Genomic DNA, 26,892 nt, shown 5'->3' on the forward strand with positions numbered 1-26,892 from the left:
GCATTATCTCCAGAACACACCCTAAAATGCAAACCGCTTAAACCCTAAACAAGATAAATCATAAACAGAGGAATGAAAGAAAAAAAGAAAAAAGAAAAACAAAACCTAGATACAGAGAGATAGATGGTAAGAACTCAACATTCAAGTTTTTAGGATTTGCCAGCAACAATGATGGCTGAACAAGGAGGATGATGACTAGTAGGGTAATAAATAAAAAGGGTGATAATGAAAAAGTACAAAAACTGGGAAGAAGGAAAAAACAAGGTCAAAACGTCTTGTAAATGCCAAAGGGGAATTTCGTCCAGCTTTTACTGACAAGACCTCTTTTGTCCCTCGTTGATAATTTTTGAAAAGCATGGGTCCTGTTGATAATTTCGCCTAATGTTTGTCCCCCATTGGTAATCGACCATAATATTTATCTCTGAAAAAAATACTCTCTTCAAAAAAAGAAAAGAAAAAAGAAGGCTTAAATTTCACGTTTTGGTAGGAATCACAACCATCTTAATTTTTTAGTTTTTATTTGAAATGATCTTGGATAGTTGTGCAGCAAACAATGAGTAACCTTTATCTTCTAGGACATTCTATCCTACAAATACAGCCGGTGTGGGTAGGGCTGCCCCCGACCCGCATCGACCCGACCTGAAAATGACATGGGCTGGGTTTAGAAATCATGGGTCTTGGGTAGGGTCGGGTTTAAAATTGGAAAATCCGAGGGCTGGGTTTAAAGAAAGAAAAACCCGAAATCCGACCGGACTCATATGGACTCATATGGGTGTACTGTGACTTTTTAAAATATCTATTGAATAACATAGCGAATTATTTTCTAATATATTGATACAATTGTTTCCATTAAGGTGATCATCTCTGTTATGAGAAAACATAGTGTCCTTAAATTTATACACTTGCTGACATAAATGTAGAGATTTTTGGTGTGAAGATTTGTTTTTTTTCTTCCAACAATCTTTAAAATTAGTCACTATCCTACACTAAAAAATGAAAACCCGACCCAACCCGAGAAACTATCTTGGGTAGGGTTGGGTTTACGAATGTCAGGTTTTACTCTAAAAAATTAGAGCTGACCCAAAAATAACATGGGTCAGATTTAGAAATCATGGGTCTTGGGTAGGGTCGGTACACTACAACAAAAATGGTTTTTAGCAGCGGGCAAGACCGCTGCTCAAAGACGGCAAAACCGCTACAATTACCTTTAGTAGCGGTTATCTAACCACTACTAAATCTCTCGTCGCTATATCTTATAGCAGCGGTGAAAACCGCTGCTATATGGACCGCTTGTGTATGGAACTATGTAGCAGCGGTCATCACCGCTACTGTTTTCAAGTCTTAATAGTCTAGGTTCGCCAATATAGTGGCGGTCTTAGACCGCCGCTAAATATCGGTTCAGACCGCTGCTAAATATCTGAATATAGCAGCGGTTAAAACCGCTGCGGAAGTTGTCTGAATATAGCAGCGGTTAAGACCGCTGCTAAATATCTTCATATAGCAGCGGTTAAGACCGCTGCTGAAGTTGTTGTCACCGTGACTAAAGATCTAACACTGGACTGGGTTTTGCACCATACAGCGACGGTCATGACCGCCGCTAAAAGTTACAGTTTTTTTTTTAAAAATTTAATTTTCAGCAGATCCCTAAACACGGGAATATAAAATTTGTTTGATACACCTGTTTTACAATTAGAACCTGTCATATACACATCACATTTATAAAAACCAGAAACTGTACTATTTCAATCAGCTCCAGTAAGTCGAGCTCCACACAAGGCACGCTTTTCAGTGGCCAGAGCAAATGGCTTTGGAACAGTATAGTTAGATCTAACATTTCCAACAGCCACAGATCTTGCTGCCAACTTTGCAGGAGAGTTTAACTTAAAAACGAAAGACATGTATGTATAGAAAGTATAAGCACATATATACATGTATGGGCAAGTTTCTTACAGTGAGTAGAGCATGTGACTTACAAAGATTCTGCGAACTGAGCAGCATCCAAATCAAGCTCTTGTCTCATAACACAATTCATGACCCAGTCGCTGGTGTAAGCACACACCCCTTTCTTTGCCGCTGCCAATGCCTCCTCCATGTCTTCTTCACATGCTATAAAGATTGTTTTCGATGGCTTTTGCACTTCATCCAACCCATGAAGAACCTGAAAGTATGAAAATTAATCTGGTGTGTCTATGCATGGAGTTTAAAATACAAGGCAACACTTTGAGACCATTTCATTTGCACCAGTCACCATTGTAAGCATCCATATACTTCCAATAATCAATATTGACCCTTATGTGGGTAGGGATTGGGTAGTCAGGAACAAAATTCACAGCACCTATGTTACATGCATGAGTATGGATACTAGTGTCGGAATTTGACAAGGATATTGATTGTCGGATTCGGCTAACCTCAAAAAAAGGAATCATGGATTCGGCTAATTTTATTTCTTTTATAATATAAATGGTTATATATTGGAAAATTTTGAAGGATTCATGTTCTATGTTATCCAAGGTCATAACAGAGAACATGACCTTGGATAGGATAGAATGGAAGAAAAAGATCTGCATAGAAGAAGCCAACTAGAGCCAGGATTAGAGCCGAGTAGATTCCTTTGACTTTTTTCATGAAATTTTTCTAAAGGACTCATTTAGCCGACCCCAACTAGTTTGGGGCAAAGGCTTTGTTGAGTTGAGTTGAGTTAAGTAAGTGTAATGTTCTATTTTCATATAAAAAATTATTATTAGTATTATAATGGCAAATTTGTTGCAGTGTTTATAAAAAACAGATTAAAGAGATCTAGAAGTGTCCCAGTGAATCCTAAAGTATTGGTGTCCAATAATCAATATTGACTTTTGAGTAGGGATTGTGCAATCTGTAACAAAATTCCCAACACCTATGTTGCATGAGTACGGATGCGAGAGTCGTAATCTGATATGGGTATCGACTATCGAGTGTCAGATTTGGCTAACCAAAATAACAAAGGTTTGTGGATTCGGCTAATTTTAATTCTTTTAGAAGATAATATGGTTATATATTGGAAATTTTTGGTAGATTAACTGTATGTAATGTTCTATTTTCATATATATAAAACTTACTATTAGGATAGATAGCATGTTACAATTGTAAATTTGTTGGAGTATTTAGAAAAAAACAAAGAGATCTAGAAGTGTCAGTGAATCATAAAGTATTGGAATCCGACACATCTTCAACATGGGTAATTCTCTGGGTCAGAAGTAGTCATGTACCATAGCCCAACACTGATATCTTAAACATCAATCTATTCCATGGTTATATTTGGCAACAATCATTAGTCACATAAATGCTACACAAATTCAAAACCACCACATTGTAATTTTGTTGTCGAAACAGACTCAACAACACAGTCAAGTGGCATCAGCCACTCTTTTTTCCTCTTAAAGGAGGAGAACACTGAGAACAAAGAAACCAAAGGGAAGGGAGCCCTTTTGTAAAATGAAATCGTGAAAATTATGTTGAGAATTTCAGTTGCAGGAATAACCATGGTTTCAAGAGTGCCACAAAGAATCAAAGATGCCCAACAAATTTCAAACAAAAAAGGAAAAAAGAAACAATTGAGAACAGGATTATCAGAATGACTTTATTTAATACCAGATACTAAATGGCACTTCAACTGACCCACAAATCTGCTCTCCCTGAAACTGGCCTTGGGTAATTGGACGAAATTACCCAAGCTCTACATCAAAGGTAATAAACCACACATTAAGATGACTAGTAAAAAAGACATGTACATTTGCATAAATAGAACCATGTAAAAGTTTGCACACTAACATGCTAGAATTCCCATGCATCTGTTGAAACCCTAACGCTATCTCTAAACCCTAACCTCATTCTCATTCAACTCAAAACCCTAACCCCTATACCTACGCAATTTAAAACCCCAGACCATCCCTCACCAATTGAAACCTTAAACACCAACCCATCCCTCACCAATTTGATTCCATAAATCTTAATCCTATCCACACCCATGGATAGGTTTCCTTTTCTTGTTCTCTTCTCTGTTTTTTTTTTTGGTGAACAGAAAACTCATGGATGCTCAATGTTTGTTGCACTCTAGAGTCCTCCAGTTGATCTACTCTTTCGGAGTTAAATTAAGAAGTAAGATGTGCAATGAAGCTGTCTTCATGAGGACTGGACAGTGGTATTGCTGCACTTAAGCTGTGAACTGGTATGCCATTGTCTAAAGCCTAGTGTGCCTGTGTAGCAGCCATGGTTTGCGGGAAGACTGTTGTGTCTTAGTGTGGCTGTTGTGGTCTCTTAGTGGGCTGTTGTGCCTGTCTAGACTGGCATCCCTTCTTGTGGGTTGTTGGGACTAGCACGGACTGTTCTACTCTTGCATGGACTAAAGCCTCTTGTTCCAACACTGTAGAGAAAATCATCATCCTCCGTCCGCGATTATTTCATGGTCTCACTCACCAGTGCTAGAGGCCGGATTATCGGAGGTGCCAGACCTTTGATCGCTTCTAGGGCTGTCATCATCGCCACGACCCGATTTATCACTGTCTCCTCATAAGGGCCTAAAATAGCATTGACATGACCATTCACTTATGTTGATATTCAACTATAAAAAGGATGACATGAGTGACTTCTCATGTGCGCTACTCTGATCCTAACCAAACAACTCCTCATTAACATTTGATACCTACCTCAAATGATCTCATGGGTACAAAATCCAAAGGTGACACAGTCGCAACTATCTCATACTTAGCATGTAATGGGGACTGAAACATAGACTGAATTGTGCTAAAATTGGGATTTAAAAAAAATAGACTTGTACTGTGCGTAACAAGGGCTGAATCAGTGCAAAACATGGGCTGAATCAAAGGACTGAATTGTGAAAGAACTGGGACTGATTCGGGGGGTGAACTATGGACAGAATTGTGCTAAAAACTAAGGCTGAATCCAAGGACAGAATTGTGCTAAAAACTAAGGCTGAATCCAAGGACAGAATTGTGCTAAAACAGTGAGTATATCTATGGGCTGAAATGTGCTAGCAGGGAGCATATTCATGGGCTGAAATGATAGTAGCAGGGCTGATTTGTGGGTTCAAAATGTGCAGATGCTTTAGCTCTTAGCATGACAAATAGAAGAAAAGTATGACCTCAGGTAATTCTCTCAAAATAGCTTCCTCTATGCTTTAGCTCTTAGCATTCTTGATGGAGATGATGAAGATGCACCTAAGCAAGAAACTTGTATAAATCTCATGATGCCGCCATGTTCTTTGGCGATCTGGATGTGTAAGCAAGAAAGTCCAGTTATATAATTAAATTGAAAAAATGCAACCAAACAGCAGATTGGATCATGCCCATTGTGGAAGATGATAAATGGATATGCTATGCCACAGTCAAAGCTACAAAGATCATCCAGTTCAAAAATAAATAAATCAATAAACATCATGAATTGCTAAAGGATGCCTTAGAAACCTCTATACATGAAAATTGACACTTATATTATTCAATAGATAAAAAGGCATGAATGTGAATATAAAAGTGAGACCTGAGATTTTACCAACCATTGCAAGCTGTTCTGCCATAGCATGGTTCACTTCCTCAAAACTATAGTTTCTTGTCTCATACTCCCGTCCTGCCAGCACAAATTGTTTATGTTTATCAGCATGATATATCCCCCAAAAAATAGCTCAAAAAGAGCAAATCCTACATAAGAATACAAACCAATAAGATTAAGAACAACATTTGCCTTTGCCATCACCGCCTTGATTGAATTTTCATCTCTTGGGTTGTATTTCATCGGTACTATCTGAATGCATTAGATATCACAACATCAAAAGATAACCTAAAGGAAATAACATGAATTAAAAGAAGAAGAAAAAAAGAGTACAACCCGTGTCCCATGTACATCCATTTATACAACCAGCAATTCCAAGCTGGAAAAGACTCTTCCCAAATGCAATATTGGAATTAATGAGAATGAATGGCCTATCATTTACCTGGCCCAAATGACCCATCAATTTGAGATGGCGAGGAGAATCCTCGGGAACCTCGAAAAGGAACAAGCACTTGAGATCCCATTTTAGCTGATATGTGAAAAAAGAATATCAGCACCATGTAGCATTATGATGATAGTCTACGGAATTTCTTTTTGATGAGATTGAGATTCATTGTATCACAATATTATCGAGAAGAAGAAGCATTCGGAGTTATCAGGTTAACAATTCCAGCACACCCAACTCAAAAGTTATTAAACTTTCCAGCAAGAATACAAAAAGAAAAGAGACAAAACAAGACGAAGAGCACAGCATATGAATCCAGTATTAAAAAGAGAGGGAATGGCAATAAATTTCTATTCGGCTTACCGAGCTGTTGCACAACATAGCGACCATTTACTTTTTATATTAGCTATAAAAAAGAAACTATTTTATGAACCTTCAATTACATCCTTATACAATCTAAACAAAAGTTACAATCAAAACCATCTGCATTTTAATATTAGCTATAAAACAATTTCACGCGGTTAAAGTTCTTTTCAATCAACTTAAAAGTAGAAAATATAATGAAAATGCAGTTGAACGCATTACCTAACAGAAGATCTTCCGCCGGTACCTTTGTGCACAAGTGAGGGGGGAAATGGAGATAAAAGAAGAACATATAATCTGAGAAGAAGAAGAGGGAAAACAACCAACCTTTCCATCACCCAGTATTTCCTTGTATTCTCAGAGTTCTTGTTGATGCTTTTCCAAGACTGATGAGCCCTCTGTATGTGCAGTAAGACAGGCAACTTTCCTTCTTGCAACTTCCAACTGCTCTTCTATACTCTTCTTCTCAAACCTGATAAAATTATTGAAACTCTAAGCATTTGGGCTACATTCCAGAGAATATAGAGAAGAGAAAAGTATATAATTGATTTTTTTTTTTTTTGAAAATAAAACTAAATAATTGATTACCGCTCCTTCTCTAGTTCTATTTGCAGCTCTGCAACATTGAGACTGCTTCTCTGAACCTTGGATTGTGATACATCCAAAGATTGCCTTAGCTCCTGAGATACTTTCTGTACATCCAATAGTCTACTTCTAGTACTCTCCAAAGCCACTGAACTCTGTCGCCCATCATCTGTAAGTTTTCCAACCTGCTCTGACCACATTTTCAGCTGCAAAAGAAAGTAAATGGCTCACACACACAAAATAAATTGATTGTCTATCAGTGGTATTTCGTGCCAATAGTTGCATCAGAATGACCCATAAAGACCAGTGAGTAGCCACACATAAACCAAACAATAGTATATGATCGTGCAACAAAGATATCTGGATATCTAAAGCTGTAGTGAATGATCAAATAAATTAGAAGTTCAGTGACCCTGGCAAGGGGAATGGATACAGGAAAGGTGAAGTGGGCACAACTTCAGTCACATGCTAGGCTGAACTAACTGGGATTGTTGCCACTCCAAGTTGTGCTCATCAAGAGAAGACTTAAGACTTTGAACGTGGGCCCATGCTTTATATTCCAAGTCCCTAGCGTCAATGACATCCCTGCAGATGGAAAAGATATCAAAGCAGAAATTATGGCATCAATTTATATCAGAAATGAAGTGAACACTTCACAGTTCACATTGACTAAACCATCTCTTTCAAGTATGACATCATAGGCTGAATTAACAGTGCCTGTTTAGCAAAACCATCACACAATGAAGAGAATAACTAAAGTATGTATAGGGAAATCAAGTTAAATTCATCAAAGTTCCATGCTCTAAAAGTCATCTGTTACATGTCATGATGGAACTCGTAGTTCCCTGCCAACACATCTCCTCTCCTCCATCTCAACATTACCTCCTTCAACAATCCACCATCAGCCTCCTCTCCTCCATCTCAACATCACCTCCTTCAACAATCCACCATCAGCCCCCTCTCCAATACATCCCAACAACCATCATCTCTATATAAAGGTTGAGATTGACTGTAATGATGCACTACTTCAAACTTAGAAATGAAATATAAAGGTTCATACATCAACCATAGAAATGGAATAAGACAAAGGGACTGAAGTGCTTCGTGTTTGGTTAAGTACATCAAAACCCCATACAAAAAGTTACCAAAATCCATGCATGTACTAAAGAACAGAAATAGAAAAGACACAAGAAACTGGCTTAAGTGCTTCCTGTTCGTTTGACCTGCAAAAAAAATATTTTAGAATAAGTGACAGATTCAACAAAGTCGAAATAAATTTATTAATAAATAAAAATATCATATACTTACAAAGGAAGAAACCCATGGCACATGTCCTCCTGCGGCGTCTCTAATAGTTTTGCGTCGTCCTGATGGTCTTATTAGAGGTTCAGTACCCACCATTGCAACCCTGATACTAACCAGAGAGAATCCATCTCCCATTGGTTTGCCATCAACTAGAGTCATCGGATCATCACTCACAAGAAGTCCCTTGGCCACTTCAAGCCCCGGTTCTTTCATGCTCATCAAAATAACCTTAGCAACATTAAAGAAATGAAGCCAAGTACATTTATACTCCAAAATTATAATAGTAAAGAAAATACATGATTAATTGGATGAAAACGTAAAAACCATTTATACCTCAGGGCGGGAGCGATCTATATTGATACTAGAGGGGGACGAAGCATCCATTCGTGTAGGTGTCCCCTCAGCGGGAGCCTTAAATATTTTAAGGTAGATCCATCATTCAAAAGCATCATATCACATATTTATAACTAACTCCTAACGAACAAAATTCAAATTTTACCTGGCTGCGCATGTAAGTCGATATGAAATCATCAATCTTTTGGGTAATAGCCTCCTTAAACTGGCTATTCTCCTCCCTAAGTTGTTCAATTACATCTCTTTGTTGTTCGATCTGTGTACAGTAATTCATGCGACTTGAGGATGACCCAAATGTGTTAGTCAAGTTTGCACCATATCCCATCATCCGCACTCGGCCACGCCTTTCTGATCCCACACACTGGGCAAAGCCGTCGTCCCTAGCAACAATGCCGGTAGTGGTAGCCTCTGGATGTTGTGTCTCATACTCTTTAAATTTGTTCTGAAAGTAAAATAAAGATAACTTATAAAAAAACTACCCAGTTAAACCAAGAAATATATAAATATAAACATTTTATACCCTAACATACCATCAGTTCCTCTGAGGTTGGATCAACAGGCTTCCCATTCTTCTTCGTATGAGTACGCTTAAACATTTCGATGCGGCTAAGATTCCCACCCGCCTCACTATGTATCATTGCGAAACTCTTACTTCCCGCAGTATGCATACTTTTTTGTTTGGACCTATTAGCCTTATTGGTTTTACTCAGCTCCTGCAATTTAGAATTAATATAATATAAATTATAAATCTCGAGCTTGAATGAAATCACAGGAAAACCAAAACAATAATATCACATCTTACCTGACCTAGCGGGGAACGCCAATGGATGCAAAGTTTCGTCCACTGCGATTGTTCTACTCTCGGCTCTGTGCATGGCATATTTTCATCGAAGTACTGTTTTTTTTATCTTACACTTCCAATTTTTCCATTTCAGACCGATATTACTAATCACCCAACTCTTATGTATCTCATGAACATCGTAAGTTTGCTAAAAGGTCATGTAAAATGTTAATAATATGATGGAATTAAAATGAATGCAATAAGAAAATCTAACATAAATTTCATTTTCATCGTACCTGAACAATATCCCACACATCTTCTTTGTTTTCATTCGGCATTTGTCTCCAATCAAGATAGTCAATGGGCAACTTAGGACCAATTCTCGCAACAGAGCCTAGGAAACTCGTGAATTTTTTCCCTGTTTTACCTATAGGCTGGCTCAGCCCATTGAACTTCACTCTCTTCTTCGGGCCTTGTTTTCCCCACGTATCTTTGCAATAAGTCGGACCCCGAGTCCTCCTCGACGAGGAGGGAACATCTTGTGTCTCTGAGGGCTGGGAGTGTGACAGCTCATCCAAGTGCTGAGCCAGGTCATCTTGGTAGTGATCCTGAGCATCATCAGATGAATCTTGATCCTGTAACTGTGACGATGGCCTCAAGAGATTTTGTCGTGTCATCTCTAATTACCTGCACAAGATTATCAATTGAGATTAGTATTTAAATTAAAAAACATACAACTAGTGTAAAAAAAGATAACAATTTCACAATTTAAAAGTGGGTCAAATAACAATGAGAGAACAAAATTATAGAAATAACAACAATGAATAATAATTTAAAATTTTGATGGTATGAATAATAATTTAACAAGTCCCTAGCTTAATGCATCAAATAAACAAACTAACCTACTCGTGAGGCTAATGCATCAAATGAAAAAAAATACTACAATAATAAGCATGAAAGGGCCAATTGTAGATATTCTAGTGGATGCTCCTTCATGAAACTAACAGCCAATTGAAAATAATAATTTACAGTTTTGCCAACTAAATAAAATTGATAGAGTGTAGTGACAATACTCTAGATCATCCATGTCAACATTAGCATCGTCAGTATCATCTTCGTCACTACCATCTGATTCACTATCACATTCTTCGTCATCATCTTGAATTTTCTGGGTCAAGGTTTCCAACGGTTCATCAAATATTGTCCCAACTATATCTGTCCGTTCCCATCTACCAATGTCTTCCAAATTTTGGATTTCCACTGCCTCGGTCTGGACATATGCTTCCTCATTTTCCCCACCCACGTCATACAAGTCCCTAGGTTTCGTCTTCACAACCACGTGCCAATCTTTTTTGCTGGGGTGATCTTGCACGTAGAATACCTGCTCAGCTTGAGATGCAAATACAAAAGGCTCATCTTTATAAATTTGTCGTGCCATATTTACAACCGTATAGCCGAACTCATCTATTTTCATTCCCCTGTCCGGTGTCAGAACATCAAACCAATCACACTTGAAAAGTAATGCCTTCAGTCTTCCGTAATAGTTAAGTTCCAAGATATCTGTCAAAACACCGTAATAACTAACATCTCCTGCCATTGGATTCCGATCCCTAGAGCTTGAAAAACTTCTTGTACTTGCAGTGACAACAACCCCGCTATTTTGTGTTTTTCTTAACCGTTCGCGACTTTTCGTGTGAAAGCGGAAACCTTTACTAATAAACCCTTTGTATTTCGTAACGACGGTCGATGGACCTCCGGCTAACCATCTAAGCTTTTCTGATAGCTGCTCACTTCTTGAACGATGCAACTCTTGAACCTATTTAGAATTTGATCGTTCAATTACAAAGATCAACATTTTTGCTAAATAAACTTGAAGATTTGCGTATGGTTCATAACAAACTTACATGTGTGCGGAACCAAGTTGGAAATTTTTTGTTGTGAATGTTTTCTATAACCCTTGGTCTACCACGAGGATGCTGCGTTTGAATATGTTTAAGGTGTTCTCTGCATAGAAATTAATGTTTGTTAGAGAAAAGAGCTTTAACGTATTTGCTCAATAAATGATTAGACAATTTAATTGACTTACTCAATAAATGGTTCAACTACAGGGCAGTTGAAGAGAACATATCGATGTGCGTGATCAACAATGACTTGATCTAAGGCACACGTCTTAGCGTTGCCTATAGGGCGTCCTGCTACGGAAAAAATAGTGAATCCTTCTTCTATTTCACTCGGAATATCCTCATCATTTCTAACTGGTCGATTCAACTTTGATTCAACACCTTCAAAATATCTCGAGCAAAATGTCATACATTCTTCTGCCAGGTACCCCTCTGCAATAGATCCCTCGGGACGACTTCTATTGCACACATACGACTTTAATGTGAGCAGGTACCTAAACGAAAACAACTTTTCATTACTTTCACTAATACGAATAAATTTTCAAGTATGAAAAACAATTTCATGAACTATGCATACCTCTCTATGGGGTACATCCATCGGTACTGTACCGGTCCAGCCAACACTGCCTCGTCTGCTAAATGTATAGGTAGGTGCACCATGATATCAAAAAAGGCAGGAGGGAATATCTTTTCCATATGACAAAGTGTTAGTGCAATCCGATCTTGGAGTTGGAGGAGGTCACTTACATTAAGGACTTTTGAACATAACTCTCGGAAAAAGTTACATAGTTCAATCAATACCGAGCTGACATTCTTAGGCAATGATGAGCGTACAGCTAACGGAAGTAGTTGCTGCATCAAAACATGACAGTCATGGCTCTTTAACCCGGAAAGCTTGCGCTCTCGAACATTCACACGCCGCGAGATATTAGACGAATAGCCATCTGGAACTTTGATGTCCTTCAGGATGTTGCAAAGAACTTCTTTCTCCTTTGGAGACATTGTGAAACATGCTGGGGGCAAGTATGTTTTGTTCCTCTCATTATTCATCGGGTGAAGTGTTCTTCTTAGTTTCATTTCTTGCAAATCTAGCCGCGCTTTTACAGTGTCCTTTGTTTTTCCTTCAATATTCAGTAATGTCCCAATTACACTGTCACATACATTCTTCTCAATATGCATCACATCTAGGTTGTGGCGCAGTAGGAGTGTTTCCCAGTACGGCAGACTGAAAAATATACTTTTCTTCTTCCAATTGTGTTCCTTGGGATGCTTCTCTTTTTTCTTAGATGCAGAATTAGAACTTCCTTGGTCCAATGTATTCTCCTCAGTTCCACTTTTTTTCCGACGGGTGCTTTTCTTCTTCGGATCGATATCTTTCTTTTTGCCAAATGTTGTGTTAATACTTTGTAATTGATGAAATACCTGTGTCCCTGACAGGGGGATCGGAGCTGACCTCTTTTCTACAGTGCCATCAAAAGCAAACTTTTCAAACCTAAATTTGTGGTTCTCCTCTAAGAAACGCCGGTGACCCATGTAACAAAATTTTCTTCCATGCTTCAAACGAAGAGAACAGGTGTCCTTACTGCAAGAAGGACATGCAAGTTTTCCTTTGGTGCTCCATCCCGACAAGTTAGCATATGCAGGAAAGTCACTAATCGTCCACAAAAGTGCTGCATGCATTTGAAAATTCTCTTTCTTCGATGCATCATAGGTCTGCAAACCTGTCTCCCATAGTTCCCTCAACTCTTCAACCAAGGGTTGTAAGTAGACATCAATATCATTTCCTGGACTAGATGGGCCAGGAATTAGCAACGACATCATTATATATGGTTGCTTCATGCACATCCATGGTGGCAAGTTATATGGAATGAGCACAACAGGCCATGTGCTATGAGCAATACTCATCGTCCTAAATGGATTGAATCCGTCGCTTGCTAACCCAAGTCTGATATTGCGAGGCTCTGAGGAAAACCACTGGTGAATGTAGTCAAAAGTTTGCCATGCCGCAGAGTCTGCAGGATGCCTTAATATATCATCTTTCGTACGGTTGTCATGATGCCATGTCATGAAAGAAGCTGTTTTGGTAGACATGTATAGCCTCTGCAACCTCGGCTTTAAAGGAAAGTGACGCAGAATCTTTGCAGGAACTTTTGGGTATGTAGAGGATGAATGAGTTCCCTGATCTTTCGAATACCATTCAGTTGTTTTCCACCTTGAAGCCCCACACATGCGACATGTCTCCTCGTTGGAGGCTTCCTTCCAGTATAGCATACAGTCATTAGGGCATGCATCGATTTTATCGTAATGGAGGCCCAAATCCCCAACAATCTTCTTCGTTTCATAAAAGGATTTCGGCAGTGCAGCACCCTCGGGAAGTACCTCTTTCAACAATTCAAGCAACATGGTAAATGACTTGTTACTCCACCCATTCAGACACTTTATGTGAAACAACCGAACCACGAAAGATAATTTTGTGAACTTGCTTCCAGGGTATAATTCATGCTCGGCATCTTGTAATAATTTATAAAACTTCTCTGCATCTCCACAAGGCCCGTCCCTACTTGCATCTGCTAGCTCAACGTCCTCATCTGCTTGTCCATCATCATCGTGGTTCGACCTTGGATATAAATCATGTAACACTTCATGCATTTCATCTTCTATAATTGGTTCATCGACCACTCGATTAGCATTATCATCCCTACCAAGAGTTGACCTTTCCCCATGATAAATCCATCTAGTGTAGCCCGACAACATCCCATGCCATAGCAAATGTGCCATGGCGTCATCTTTATCAACCCTTCTAATGTTGCCACATTTCGTACACGGGCAGAATATCTTTCCTTCAACAGCTCCATGAGCAAATGCGAAGTTAAGAAATTGAACAACACCTTCCTCATACGCTGGGTCATTCCTATTTTATTCAAATCCAGACACACATTAGACATCGTAAAATAATGCATCTCCTTTCTAATTTATACTATATTTGGAAAACTAAAGCTTCAGGTGGCCATACCTTGGAAGTTGAATCCAACTTCTATCCATAATTGTTTTTCTAATTTTCTCCAGAATAGAAGAAAATGATGGGAAGAAAAGCGTACAACTGAAACCACCACGGAGATCCGGTCGGATGGTCAACCCGGATATGATTGTCCCTAATATCATGGGTATTCACTGAAGAAGTAAATGATTGTCTCTAAGAATAATTAACTTGTTGGAATTTTGTGATCCAAAGCACATGTATCAACTCAAGGGGAAATAAAAATGAGATTTAAAAACTTCTTTATGCATCATACGAACAACAAAATGCACCACAGCCAATGCTTCTACAGTTCAACCGTATTCCAACGAAGAAGAAACAACATATATACAATTCCCTCTTTATATAATCAAGTAAAGTCAAGACTAAGATGCTTCCTTCTATACATAATAACTACGTCTTAGATATGTGAGAATTGACTTTGGTACCTCCAGAATGCCATTAATACCTTCAAAGAGATTGAGAGAGAGAGAGAGAGAGAGAGAGAGAGAGAGAGAGCATGCAAAAAGATCTCTCACTAAAGATAGCTGATGATGAAGAAGAAGAAGAATTACTACTAGATGAAGGTCTGAACCAACAACATGAAGAGAATAAAAAACATAGAGAAGAAGAAGAAAATGAAAAAGCATCTTTAGAAAAACCCTTTTATGTCATATTTCGCCGAAATTACCGAAATTTCCAAAAATTCGACCGAAATTTCCTTGTAGATTTCGTAAATTTCGGATTTCGGTCGTTTTGGTGTCGGTGTTGACCGCAATCCGAAATTTCAGATTTCGGTCGAAATTTCAAACCATGTTCAGAACTATGCCACCTTATCTCACTAGCTTCCACCCCTTCCAGAGCGGGGAGAAATAGTAGAACCAAACGAAGAAATTCCTCTCTTTGGAAGGAGATAGAAAAGGAGATCAAATTCATTGTAAACATGGGTATGGAAAAAAGACACAAGAAGCCATATCTAAAATACGACCTTTATAATGATCTAAGGATTGTTGGGGAGGATGTAGACTTATTAAAGGATTCAGAGAGAAAGGGTAGAAAAATTAGTGCATGAGTTTGGGGAATTGAATTGGGAAAGGGCGGGGATGATGGATGTTGCAACCGCTTTCCCCATCATCCTCCCAATAGGACCGTATCGGTTCTACTCAAGTAATGACATAACCCATTAGGTTCTTTTGTGGCTGTCTGGCTGGGTATAACCCGTGTAGCTGCCCTATGGCAGGGGATCCTCTTTCACTCCAGAACCTAACCCAACACTGATTTGAATGTAAAAAGGGTCAGGCATTCAAGTTTCTACTAATACTGGTCTCGGTCGGGGAAGCCTTTTGGAGTTAGTACGCATCGACTGCGTGTTATTACGGGCATGAGGAGTCAGATTTTTTATTTTTTATTTTTTTTATGACGAGCCCACTACCATGAATCCTCAATCTCGAGACTCAACTCCTAAATTGAAGCTTGAAACATAGTAGGGAAGCAAACCCATAATGTTGACATCTCACCCAAAGTTAGACAAAGGTTAGACATATACTTTTGGATATATATAACTTTCGAATTGTGTAGTCCACATAGCCATCTCTAGGAAAAAATCTCAAAAGAGACAATCGCAAGAAAATCACATTTACCACCTAGCACAATAAAGAATAAGGTTCATAAGTTTCTATTTGAAAAGGCCCTTGTTAATAGGGGCCCCTCTTATGTTACTAGTTGACCAAAATGGTCTGGAGCTGGTTCTTAGAATAACTAACAGGCTGTTGGACCACGAAGAGGATTAGGGGAATACATAAGCAACATAGGTCCATGGTCTAAAATTTCTGTTGTTTTCCTAATATTATCTATTTTACATGAAAGGTCACAACTCAGGGAGCCCCACCACATCAATCGTGTGACAATAACAGTAGTAATTAAGTTGTGTTTTTCCATTGGTTACCATTCAAAAAAAAAAAATAGTAATTAAGTTCCCAGCAATGTACAATTATTGAGAAAATGAATGACTTCATTGTATTAATAAAAGAAGGAAAAAAAATTCTTGGACGAGCTTGCGAAAACAAGAAACCTGAAACATGCTGAACATCACCATGACATTAATGTTTGTGTCACCTCTTTGATTTAATAGGAAACATACCTTCTTCTTCTTATTCTTCTTCTTCTTCAAACCCTAAACCCTGAAGACCCTGAAGACCCTGAAAAGAGAAAAACAAAAAATCAGAGAAGAAATGAGACAATAAAAAAGAAATAACAGAAGAAATCCTATTAAATAAATATGGAAACACTAGAGATGATTACCTTTATCCAAAATCCACGGATTTCTTCTACGAAATTCCAAAACAGAGCGAGATTCTTAGGGCAATATCGAAAGAGAGGGAAAGGCGAAATAGTTGTCGGTTGAGATGATGATAGAGAGGGAAAGAAGTAACAAGAAGAAACCCTACATGAACAAGAAGAGAAGAGAGGTGGAATGAAAGAGAGAATAGGATAGAGGGGATTGAGCACAGAGCCGATCGATGCCTTTCTCTTTTTTCTTCCTCCTATTTCTCCTCAGCCAAACCCTAAAAGGAATTGCATCCTCCTTTCTTTCTCTACAAAAACCCTCTCTTCAAAAGCTTTTCCCCCTTTTTGCCGAACCCTAAAAGTTGAGAAAGAGATTGATAGAGATGATAAACCAAAATTTCAGAGGAGATGTTAGAAGGGCTGTGACGGTGATTTGCAGAGGTGGTGGCAAATGGAGGTTAAACGGGAGAGATGAAAAGAGGGTTTAAGCTTCAGAGAAATGGAGGAAGGTTTAATCGTGGTTGATTTGGGCGAAAATGGGAATGGGATTTTAGAGGGTTTGAGGGGCGTAGAGGTGGCTGATGGAATTTTAGAGGAAGAAGAAAATGAAGAAGAGTGTTTGAGCAGGGATTTAACAGGGGAAGATGAGTTTGGGTGGTTCGGCGATGGTGGGAAGGGAGAAGAGCGCGCGACGAAGAAATGGGGAAAAACTCGCGCGCGACGAAGAAAATACTCGCGGGACGGGGAAAATTTTCGCGCCCAACTTGCTCGTATATACGAGCGGTCATATTCTATATTTAGTAGCGGTCATGACCGCTGCAGAATTTAGTCCTTCGAGGGACATTCAACAGTGGTTTAGACCGCTGGCAAATACCCATTTGGTGGCGGCTTTTATGACCGCTGCTAAATGTCCGCTCCTAAATCTCACGTTTGTTGTAGTGGTAAAATTGGAAAACCCGACTCAATCTTGGGTAGGGCTGGGTTTAACGAAAAAAAAACCCGAACCCCAAAATCCGATCCGACTCATATGGGTGTACTGTGACTTTCTTAGATATCTCTTGAATAACATAGCAAATTATTTTCTATTATATTTTGATACAATTGTTTCCATTGAGGTGATCATGTCTGTTATGTGAAAATATAGTGTCCTTAAATTTATACACTTGATGACATAAATTTAGAGATTTTTGGTGTGATAATTTGTTTTTGTTTTTTCCAAAATCTTTGAACTTAGTCACTATCCTACGTTAAAAAAATGAAAACCTGACCCGATCCGACCCAACCCGAGAAACTATCTTGGGTAGGGTCGGGTTTAAAAGTCTCAGGTTTTCCTGTAAAAAATTAGACCCGACCCGACGCAAGATAATTCTGGGGTAGGGTAGGGTTTTTGAAAACCCGACCTTCCCGAGCCAAGTTGCACCCCAAGGTGTGGGTTCATATTTTATTCAGGTGAGTGATATATCCCCCCCTATTCTTCCTTGGCCATCATCTCTAGGGTATTTATGACTATATTTTTTAGTTTTTAATAGGGTTGCAACTCAAGTCAGGTTTTCCATAACCCAACCCTACCCTTCCCGAGAAATTATCTCGGGTCGGGTTGAGTCTCTATGGGAAACCCCGAGATTCATAAACCCGGCCCTACCCAAGATAGTTTCTCGGGTCGGGTTTTAAACGATTAGATTATGATAGTGATTAATTTCAAAGATTGTAGGCTGAGTTTTTAATGTTTAGATTAAGACAGTGATTAATTCCAATGATGGTAGAAAACAACAAACCTTCAGACCAAAAATTTCTAAATTTAAGTTGTCAAATGCATAAATTTAAGAATAAAACTACTTTTTCACATGACAAACCTGATCACCTTATTGAAAACAATTATATCAAATATAGTTGAATATAATTCGGCATGTTATTTATGAGGTATCAAAGAAGATCATCTCAAACGTACAAGAGTTTTCTTTCCTTAAACCCAACCTATGGGTCGGTTTATTCAACCTCAAACCCGACCCAACCCAAGACCCATGATTTCTAAACCCGACCCATGTTATTTTTTAGTTGGGTTTCAGGTTAGAATTCTTTAAACCAGACCCGGCCCGAGATAAGGTCATCAAACCTGACCCAACCCAAGACCCATGATTTCTAAATCCGACCCATGTTATTTCCGGGTCGGGTCAATGTGGGTCGGGTAAAACCCTTTCCAAGTTGCAACCTTAGTTCTTACATAACAAGGGATGACCCTGGAAAGACAGGGGAGAGAATATGTTATTTCCATTTATCCAGTCATTGCTATTGTGGATTCTGGCTATGGCTGGTATCTAGTATAAGTTTTAGGATGCGTTTGGATTGTAAAATCAAGCTTTTGAATCATTATTCTCCTATTCTAATTCTGCCCGATCCCAGCACAAAAATAAGTAGGGCCGAAAGTGAAATGGGTGGAATTGAAGAGGAAAATCTGTGGAAATTTGTTTCTCGTCCCAAGAGGTGGTATTCTAATACCACCTGGTTAGAATGAAATTTTTATTGGATTTTTATTTAAAATGGGTGGAAGTGAAGAGGAAAAGCTGTGGAAATTTGTTTCTCGGCCCAAGAGGCGGTATTCTAATACCACCATGGTTAGAATGAAATTTTTATTGGAATTTTATTTAATTGTTTTTTTTTTCATTCCATTTTCAATGGAATGTGAATAGGAATCCAAATAGGATGTGGGTTTGATTCCTAATTTTAAGTTCTAACAAAACAAACACATCCATAGGGACTAGTGCCACGGACCTCTATTGCGCGACTCTGATATGATAAGGGAGAGTTCAAACTTCCAAGCTGCCATACTTTGCCTCTTTGTTAGCCGAGCTTACAAAACAACATGTGCCGCCAACACAGCTCAATGATGTCTCACACACAACACTGAGAAATCTTTGCATCCGCTCTTTAGAAAAAACATCCTCACACAATTTCTGCTCTATGATGGGCTGACTAATGGACTTTCAAGGCATCAGTTTCAAAGACTATAACAAACCAAGCTGCCACCACTTGGAGAGCATTCAAGATCTTTCCGACTTTGCCACAACTTGATGAGTTTCCCTTTCTTTTTTGCACTGCCACTTGCATTTGAGATGCACTAACCATAGCCACAAACAATGTTACTTCCTGCAACTATGCCAAGCACAAACACCAACTGTATCACAGCTCCTTAACAAGCTCTTGTATTCACAACTTGCTTTGATTCTGTCACTTGTTATCCAACTTACCAACTATCAAAGCATTCTTCTAAGCACACATGAACTTCGGCTCTGATACCAACAGCCACTGGCCTCTTGTTTTAGCAGCGGAATAATCTGTGCGGCACCTCAACATATGCGTATGTTAAGGCGAGCCTTCAATCGTGAAAGGCTCTGAAGGCCATACACGCCCAACACCTCTTGATGATTCATATGTGCACACAATTTCTAAGCTGTTCAATAGGCTACTTGGCTAAGATCATGACATGCCCTTCTAGATGCTTTGCTCACGGCCACCAAGCTACTGAGCTTGGACTTGCCGAGACCAACTCTGAACCCACTCTCGTGATCAGCTAGCATCACAAGTTCATCGAACATCAGGCCTTGAAGCACAATGCAAAGTCCATTCAGTACAAGGCATTAAGATGCCATTTACAAATCCTCCAAGCACAAAGGCTTGGTCATCCAAGAAGTAAGATGCCCCATGGACTGATCTGCAAGGTGTGCATCTCGCAAGGGCAACCGAGGTCGCTTCGGCATGAACTCGTGGAAGACCTAGAGATTGGTCTAATCACAATACATACCGCGGCAGAAGGCAAGCTATATAGATAGAGCCCCCTACACCAGTCCGTATGCGCAATGCATGCATTGTCTTTGGCCCCCGACCTCGACTAAAGAAACTAGTACATCCCTTTGGAAAACTCGCAGTCCGCACCCAAAGCTCCCTTAGGGCACGTACATGAGCTGTAATACGATTTCGTATTGTGTGCCTCGCATGCACATGCAAGTCCACGTACAATCCACAAGCAAACCACTAAGGTTCCGGCCCACACATGCTAGGCCTATCGGTGGAGGAGTCAGCATGTCACGGGGCCAACTCCTCCTAAGAAGTTTGGCCAACCAACCCTCTAACCAGGAGTGCCCACCAAAAGTTCTATTAGAGACAACCCCTGAAGAATTCACTAGACATTGATGGCCCAAAATACTAACCGCGTCCCCGTGACACGGAGTGCTCTTCGAAGACTGGGTTGCCCTCAACTGTTTCCCCATGACACTAGGGTTGCAACTTGAGTCGGGCGCGGGTCGGGTTTGCCGGAACCCACCCTACTTAGGAAATTATACTGGTCGGGTAGAGTTTTTTTTTATGAGAAAACCCAAGATTGATAAATCTGATTTTATTCAAGATAGTGTTCACATTACAAACGTGACCGCCGCCTTAATGAAAGCAAATATATCGATTCTAGTGGGACAACCCGTGCGATTCATGGGGCGACCAAAAAGTAAATGATTCATTACAAATGTGTCAAAAATGTTGCAGGAAAATAAACTTAGTTTATGAGCCCAGGCTACAGGAACCACCCCAACAAACTTAGTTTATAGATTTAAAAAAAAAATTAAAATTATTCTTAGTTAGGACCCACTAATTTGCATCACATTTCTGGATGGGGTGGGTCCCACCATTTTACACCCATGAATAGCATGGGTGTAAAACAATGAGGCCTAACCCATAAAAAAAGTTGTTAAATGTTGGTCACCGCATCAAAACAATGAGGCCCACAACATGGGAACAGATTTTGTCATATTCATTTACTCATCTGAGGTGGCTGCTCTCTCATGCAACAGCCACCCCACGGAATGCCTTCTGTAAAGGTCTCCTGGTTCTAGCAAATCCCATCTAAACCACCCAAAATAAATGTTTAATTTGTGCACCATATGGGAACTGTTTAATGTGTGCACCATATAGGAACTTGGATGGCAGGACATGGGCAACTTAGGAATCTCCTAGATGGTTGTGTTCTCCTCTGTAAATAGGCTTTGGGTCTCACTTCAAGTGCAAAACACTCTCTCCCCTTAATCCATCGGTCTCCTCACACGTGCACTTGAATCGCCCCATGAGTTTATGCATTCTCCAACCTTTTCTTTAGGAAAGGTTATGAGGATTTTCGTCCTTTTTTTATCTTGTAAAACTGCAAACAAACTCACTGGACAAGCAGCTCCATATCTGCCCCTTTTTTTCTCAATCTCTTGCAAATCATCCTTTGCTTTTGTCCACCCTCTTCCTCCAAGCTCTTTGTAATACCCAGCCCTACACCTGTCTCTCGCATGCACCAACACATGCGAGAGAAGGCTGTAGAAAGTTAAAGATAAGTCTTGAGTTGTTTTTATTTTTTATTCCTGATGTTAGTAAAAAGGTCATAAAGTTGGTCAACATTACAAAGTTGCCATCCGATAGAGATAAGCAGCAGACAATGAGTTATGTTTGTTTTGCTCTTATGTGGGTTATGAGAAACATGTCTGCATCCCTTTTTCTCCCTGATTTGAGCATCGAATATTTTCAAAACCCCTTCCTTAGCTATGATCTAGCTGCATATTTCCTCCACACATCACTTCACCGGAAAACTGCTATTTTCCTCGAGTTAGCATTATTTGATATATTTTTTTGATTTGTTTATTTTCTTCACTCAAATACCTAAAAGTTAATGGTCTTTGGGCATATTGATGATCAATGGATGAATTTCAAAGATGGGATATTAAGGGGATTCATTTGTGTATTTAGATAACTTAAATGAAACTTGAGATTGTAAATTTTATGTTTTTGTTTTGTGTGGGGTGTAGTTGAGCGTGACGGGTCACAGAAAGAGAAGGGAAAGGCCGTGGCAATTAAGTGATGTGATGCACCTTTGGCGTGTTCTGTATGTGCATTTCATATTAAGACTATAAAAATTTGCATTGTTTTAGCATGACGTGATAAATTGTTTCTATCAGTAATAGTAAATTGTTTTCTTAGCTATAATCTAGCTGCATATTTCCTCCACACGTCACTGCACCGGAAAACCGCTATTTTCCTCGGGTAAGCATTATTTGATATATTTTTTTGATTTATTTATTTTCTTCACTCAAATACCTAAAAGTTAATGGTCTTTGGGCATATTGATGATCAATGGATGAATTTCTAAGATGGGATATTAAGGGGGATTCATTTGTGTATTTAGATAACTTAAGTGAAACCTGAGATTGTAAATTTTATGTTTTTGTTTTGTGTGGGGCGTAGTTGAGTGTGACGGGTCACAGAAAGAGAAGGTAAAGGCCGTGGCAAGTGATGTGATGCACCTTTAGCGTGTTCTGTGTGTGCATTTCATATTAAGACTATAAAAATTTGCATTGTTTTAGCATGATGTGATAAAACTGTTTCTATCAGTAATAGTAAATTGTTTTCTATCCATTGCTGGGTATATCTGTAATTGCACGATGTCGGTATTTGTGTATACCACTCGTGGTTTGGCTCATGATGGATGGTACGTGTTTGTAGGCCCACCAATGGGATAAAAATTCGTTGGCCCTCTTATGTCAATGGAGGTAAAATAATTGACCATGTCGACTTGTATTAGATATCAGACTACGAGAATGTAGTGTTTGTTGACGACCATGCCTATTATATGAGCATATGTTCATCTTTTGCCTATTCCGATAGCATGATCAATATTTTGATATTGTGATAGCAAAGTAATTAAGTTTGCATCCTGTGATATATACCCAGTAAATTGTAGTTTATGATTTGATAATTGTATTTGTTCTTAGTTTACAAAACCGTATAGAGTATAGACCATGGTTTTGTTGTGTTATGTTACTTACCGGCTTTCAAGCTGATATGTGATAAATAATTTTTTTTTCAGACACTGAGACTGATCGTGGTGAGGGATCCACCCAGTACTTGCGGGATTTTCTGGACTAGGTTATATGTGATCTTTTTGACATTTTGGGGATGTGAGTATATTGTTATAGATAAACTAATGTAATATAAGGGGTTTTAAAGTTTGTAAATAAGAATTTTGGTAGTTGTTTGTATATAAGGTTTTAGAACTTTTAGTTGCTCTGAATACTACCTAAATAAATTGTGAATGTATCTTTGGTGTTATATTGATGTTTTGTAAGAAAGTCTTGCGTGCCTGTAGACACCCCATTTTGACCGAACCCTAATAGAGTCGTTAGGATAGAAATCCGGTCAAACTAGGGTCTTAATATCCCAAATTTGCTCCCGAGCTAGCTTAGGGTCCCACCGGGGCCCCTGTGAAATTTCGTCAAGATCTGAGCTGATTCGCCTAGTGAGCAAGCCTCGATAGTGTCGCGGTGCAAGTTCAGAGGGGCGGAGGTGAAATGTCATTTTCCGTATACAAGAGGGCATTCTTGGAAATTCCTATTGCTTCCTCTACAAGCAATGAGTGAGGGCCATTAGATCAAATTAGAGGGTTAGGATCATCTAGAGAAGGGGGAATCTTTGCCCCTATTTTCTACTTGCCCCCCCCCCCTTATTGTGCAAAAAGTTGCCAGAAGTTACACTAGAAGGGGCTGTCCAGGGGAGAAGTAGGGGGGTCAAATTTATCATTTTCCTTACATAGCCCATCGAATTAGGGTTGCAAGAGGGGAGCCGCTGGATTTTCTCATTTTTGTGCAGCCACAAGAGATGGGGCAGAGAGGAGAGAAAAAATGAAAGAGGGATTGAGAAAAAGAGAGAGAGGTAGAGGAGGAATCGGTACCCCATCTTCATCTCTACCTCCACCGATCCGACCACCACCCTCCGACCACCATCTCCACCCTCATCATCCTCGCAGCCACCACCACTCTCACCATCCTCCTCCCCCTCTGCAAACCCATTTCCATCTACGCATCTTCTCCGGTGGATTCGTCACCGGAATCCGGCTCCATCCCCACCCATCTTCTCCGGTCGTGCCACCTCCATCCACCGACCAACTCCAACCACCTCTGCAAATCCCCCACCTCCATCCCACTCCGGCCGGCCACCTCTGTCACCTCCGGTTCCATCTCAACCCCTCTCCGATTGCCACCACCTCCACCACCAACACCTCTATTTTCATCTCTTTCACAAACCCAAACCCATTTCTGTTTTCCCCTTTTCACAAACCCCATCTTCTTCAAAACCCATTTTCATCTTTCTCTTCACCACCGACTCCATTTCCACCAATCACCGCCCCTAACCTTCATCTCCTCCACCTCCAATCGGTTCCAACCCCGATTTCCACCCCCACCACCATCGTCTTCTCCAAATTCCAAACCCATCTCGTCGCCGTCCTCGGATCGGGGTCCACAGGCTGGCGACTCTGCTGGGGAGTTCTTGAAACATTGCCTAACTCTATAAAAATGCAATTTTTACTAACTTTGGAGAAATTTGAGCTAAAATCATTTTAAATGGGAATTCTATCGTTAGAATCCAGGGGCACCAGATAGGTGCGTAATTAAAACAAGGGATTCACACACTGCACATCATGCATTGTCATATTTTTATTTCTTTCATTGTTTTTCATTATTGGCTCCACGGGATAGATTTAATGCGTGCCTGACTGGGATGTTATTACATCCTAATGGTACTGTTGAATCTATTTCCAAGCTATGCGCCGGTGCTGCAGCCGTAAACACTAGGTGTACTTGTGTTTACAGCAGCCGATGAGCAATGAAGCATACTATGTATAACACTAGGTGTACTTGTGTTATACATATTAGGTATGTTTCATACGCATAGTACCAGATAGATTGAGTCCGGAGCCCTACTTTGTTTTATATATTATGTATATACTTACTGACTTAGTGAAATCCAACTAGGAAGTACCCGTGTTTACATATGTATATTTTGCATTCACATAGGGTCGAACATGTGTTGTTCACACATGTGGAGCCTAGAGTTAGGAGCCTTGTCCCATTTGTAGACTAGGGTAGCTCACCTTGCGTGGCTACAACACGGTCCTAGTACACTCACTGGTCTGTCGCGAGTCGAGACTTTCTCGACTCCGTTAGATAGATTAGGGCTGGTGGCCCTGGTTAGGATATATGTGTATGTATATATACTTATATATACTGATTATGTATATTAGGATTCTCCTCTTAGTTGGAGTTCCTTATTCATTTCAGTTGGTTATATCCATTCTCAGTTCAGATCTAGATCTAGTCAGTGGCTTTTGCTTGCCATTTTTCTTGGCCGAGTTTTGTCCTTTGATCTGTTGATTATAGGATTTGACCCGTTGTCATATATGTTCTCACCTTTGGTTGGTCCTTCATTTGGTCACCTTTTTCTGGTAACCATATTCCGAGCTTATCTTACAACCGTTATTCATATACCTTTGGTTGAGTTGTGGGAATCATTTCTAGCGTCGTCATGCTGCCGGATTTTGTCCAGAATATTTTGAGCATGACCGCTATCCTTTAGAGTTAGTTAAACCATGAGTTTACCTTAACTTAACTTTCTTGTCTAGTCGTTATGCTGCCGAATATTTTGCAGAATATTTTGAGCATGACTGCTATCCTTTAGAGTTAGTTAAACCATGACTTTACCTTACTTCGATCTTCTCGTATAGCTGTTATGCTGCCGGATTTTACCTGAAATATTTTGAGCATGACTGCTATTATTCAAAGTCGGGGATAAACCATGAGTTTGTTGTATCGTGATCCTTTTGTTTATTCCTATTTATCCATTTATGGATTATCATCAGATTCTTGACTTTAGTCATAATCTGTTTTTTTTTTAATCTTTTGTACATATAATTAATTCATATTTTTCATCATGGATTTACCTTTCTTATATCATGATCATTGATAGATTAACTAAATCTTGCCTATCTGTCACGAGTGCATAATTGTTGTTGAGGTCCAAACTCATTTAGATTAGGGGTGTTTATCATTCTTAACTTTTTCATACCCCAAAAGAGAGCAGTCATATTCCAGAAAGACTTAAAGAGTTAAAGGGATAAATTGAAGATTTCTTGAGATCCCGTTGGTGTAGGTCATGTTATCAGTGCCTACCTTTCTTTGACCTTCATAGATTGACTTACCTGTTTTGTAATTCAAACATGTTCAGGATTATTCTTGTCTCTATTTGCAAAGGATATTTTATCCCCATGATCATTCATTTAACCTAGTGTTTTAACTTCCACTTCAGTGATTCTTAAGGTGAGCAACTATCATTATCACCCTCAAAAGAGATAACCAATTGAAACCTGCTTGGTCTAGACCATCTTCGGTATCTAAACTCAGTTGATCATCCCATTACATCGAGAATACCTTGACTCTCTTTGTCTGAATTACCAGAGGTT

The 26,892-nt window shown here is 39.4% G+C and overlaps 3 protein-coding genes and 1 long non-coding RNA gene across 4 annotated transcripts; all 4 read right to left on the reverse strand.

Annotated features, from left to right (window-relative positions):
• Positions 1–5,169: 5,169 nt before the first annotated feature.
• LOC143875751 (uncharacterized) lies at positions 5,170–5,749 on the reverse strand. The gene is made up of 3 exons (XR_013250184.1): positions 5,709–5,749; positions 5,549–5,619; positions 5,170–5,265 (listed from the first exon to the last, which is right to left on the reverse strand). It is a non-coding gene; the product is annotated as an uncharacterized LOC143875751 (long non-coding RNA).
• A 957-nt stretch (positions 5,750–6,706) lies between these two features.
• On the reverse strand, positions 6,707–7,813 carry LOC143875946 (E3 ubiquitin-protein ligase BRE1-like 1). Its single transcript, XM_077377527.1, has 5 exons — positions 7,755–7,813; positions 7,418–7,519; positions 7,239–7,308; positions 6,938–7,140; positions 6,707–6,821 (listed from the first exon to the last, which is right to left on the reverse strand). The coding sequence occupies exons 1-5, from the start codon at positions 7,811–7,813 to the stop codon at positions 6,707–6,709; spliced, it is 549 nt and encodes a 182-aa protein (XP_077233642.1).
• Positions 7,814–7,942: 129 nt separating this feature from the next.
• On the reverse strand, positions 7,943–9,231 carry LOC143875947 (uncharacterized). Its single transcript, XM_077377528.1, has 5 exons — positions 9,124–9,231; positions 8,739–9,035; positions 8,573–8,650; positions 8,243–8,467; positions 7,943–8,157 (listed from the first exon to the last, which is right to left on the reverse strand). The coding sequence occupies exons 1-5, from the start codon at positions 9,229–9,231 to the stop codon at positions 8,134–8,136; spliced, it is 732 nt and encodes a 243-aa protein (XP_077233643.1). The 3' UTR covers positions 7,943–8,133.
• Positions 9,232–11,456: 2,225 nt separating this feature from the next.
• Positions 11,457–14,317, reverse strand: LOC143875948 (uncharacterized). Its single transcript, XM_077377529.1, has 3 exons — positions 14,289–14,317; positions 11,853–14,186; positions 11,457–11,769 (listed from the first exon to the last, which is right to left on the reverse strand). The coding sequence occupies exons 1-3, from the start codon at positions 14,315–14,317 to the stop codon at positions 11,457–11,459; spliced, it is 2,676 nt and encodes an 891-aa protein (XP_077233644.1).
• Between the last annotated feature and the right edge of the window lie 12,575 nt (positions 14,318–26,892).

This window comes from Tasmannia lanceolata, unplaced genomic scaffold (assembly GCF_043159265.1).
Source record: "Tasmannia lanceolata isolate RefF3 unplaced genomic scaffold, GAP_Taslan_0.1 ptg000004l, whole genome shotgun sequence".
Taxonomy (NCBI): domain Eukaryota; kingdom Viridiplantae; phylum Streptophyta; class Magnoliopsida; order Canellales; family Winteraceae; genus Tasmannia; species Tasmannia lanceolata.

Bases quoted from the DNA above. Each gene is read 5' to 3' on its own strand.
- LOC143875948 (XM_077377529.1), bottom strand. From the start codon at position 14,317: ATGGATAGAAGTTGGATTCAACTTCCAAG. The intron at 14,187-14,288 runs GTATGGCCACCT...TGAATAAAATAG, and splicing joins AGTTGGATTCAACTTCCAAG to GAATGACCCAGCGTATGAGG. The intron at 11,770-11,852 runs GTATGCATAGTT...GTTTTCGTTTAG, and splicing joins TGGATGTACCCCATAGAGAG to GTACCTGCTCACATTAAAGT.
- LOC143875946 (XM_077377527.1), bottom strand. From the start codon at position 7,813: ATGTTGAGATGGAGGAGAGGAGATGTGTTGGCAGGGAACTACGAGTTC. The intron at 7,520-7,754 runs GTAACAGATGAC...TTCCATCTGCAG, and splicing joins TACGAGTTCCATCATGACAT to GGATGTCATTGACGCTAGGG. The intron at 7,141-7,238 runs GTCTTTATGGGT...TTTCTTTTGCAG, and splicing joins TTATGTGTGGCTACTCACTG to CTGAAAATGTGGTCAGAGCA.
- LOC143875947 (XM_077377528.1), bottom strand. From the start codon at position 9,231: ATGATACATAGTGAGGCGGGTGGGAATCTTAGCCGCATCGAAATGTTT. The intron at 8,651-8,738 runs GTAAAATTTGAA...AAAATATTTAAG, and splicing joins CGACTTACATGCGCAGCCAG to GCTCCCGCTGAGGGGACACC. The intron at 8,158-8,242 runs GTAAGTATATGA...TTTTTTTTGCAG, and splicing joins TGCCATGGGTTTCTTCCTTT to GTCAAACGAACAGGAAGCAC.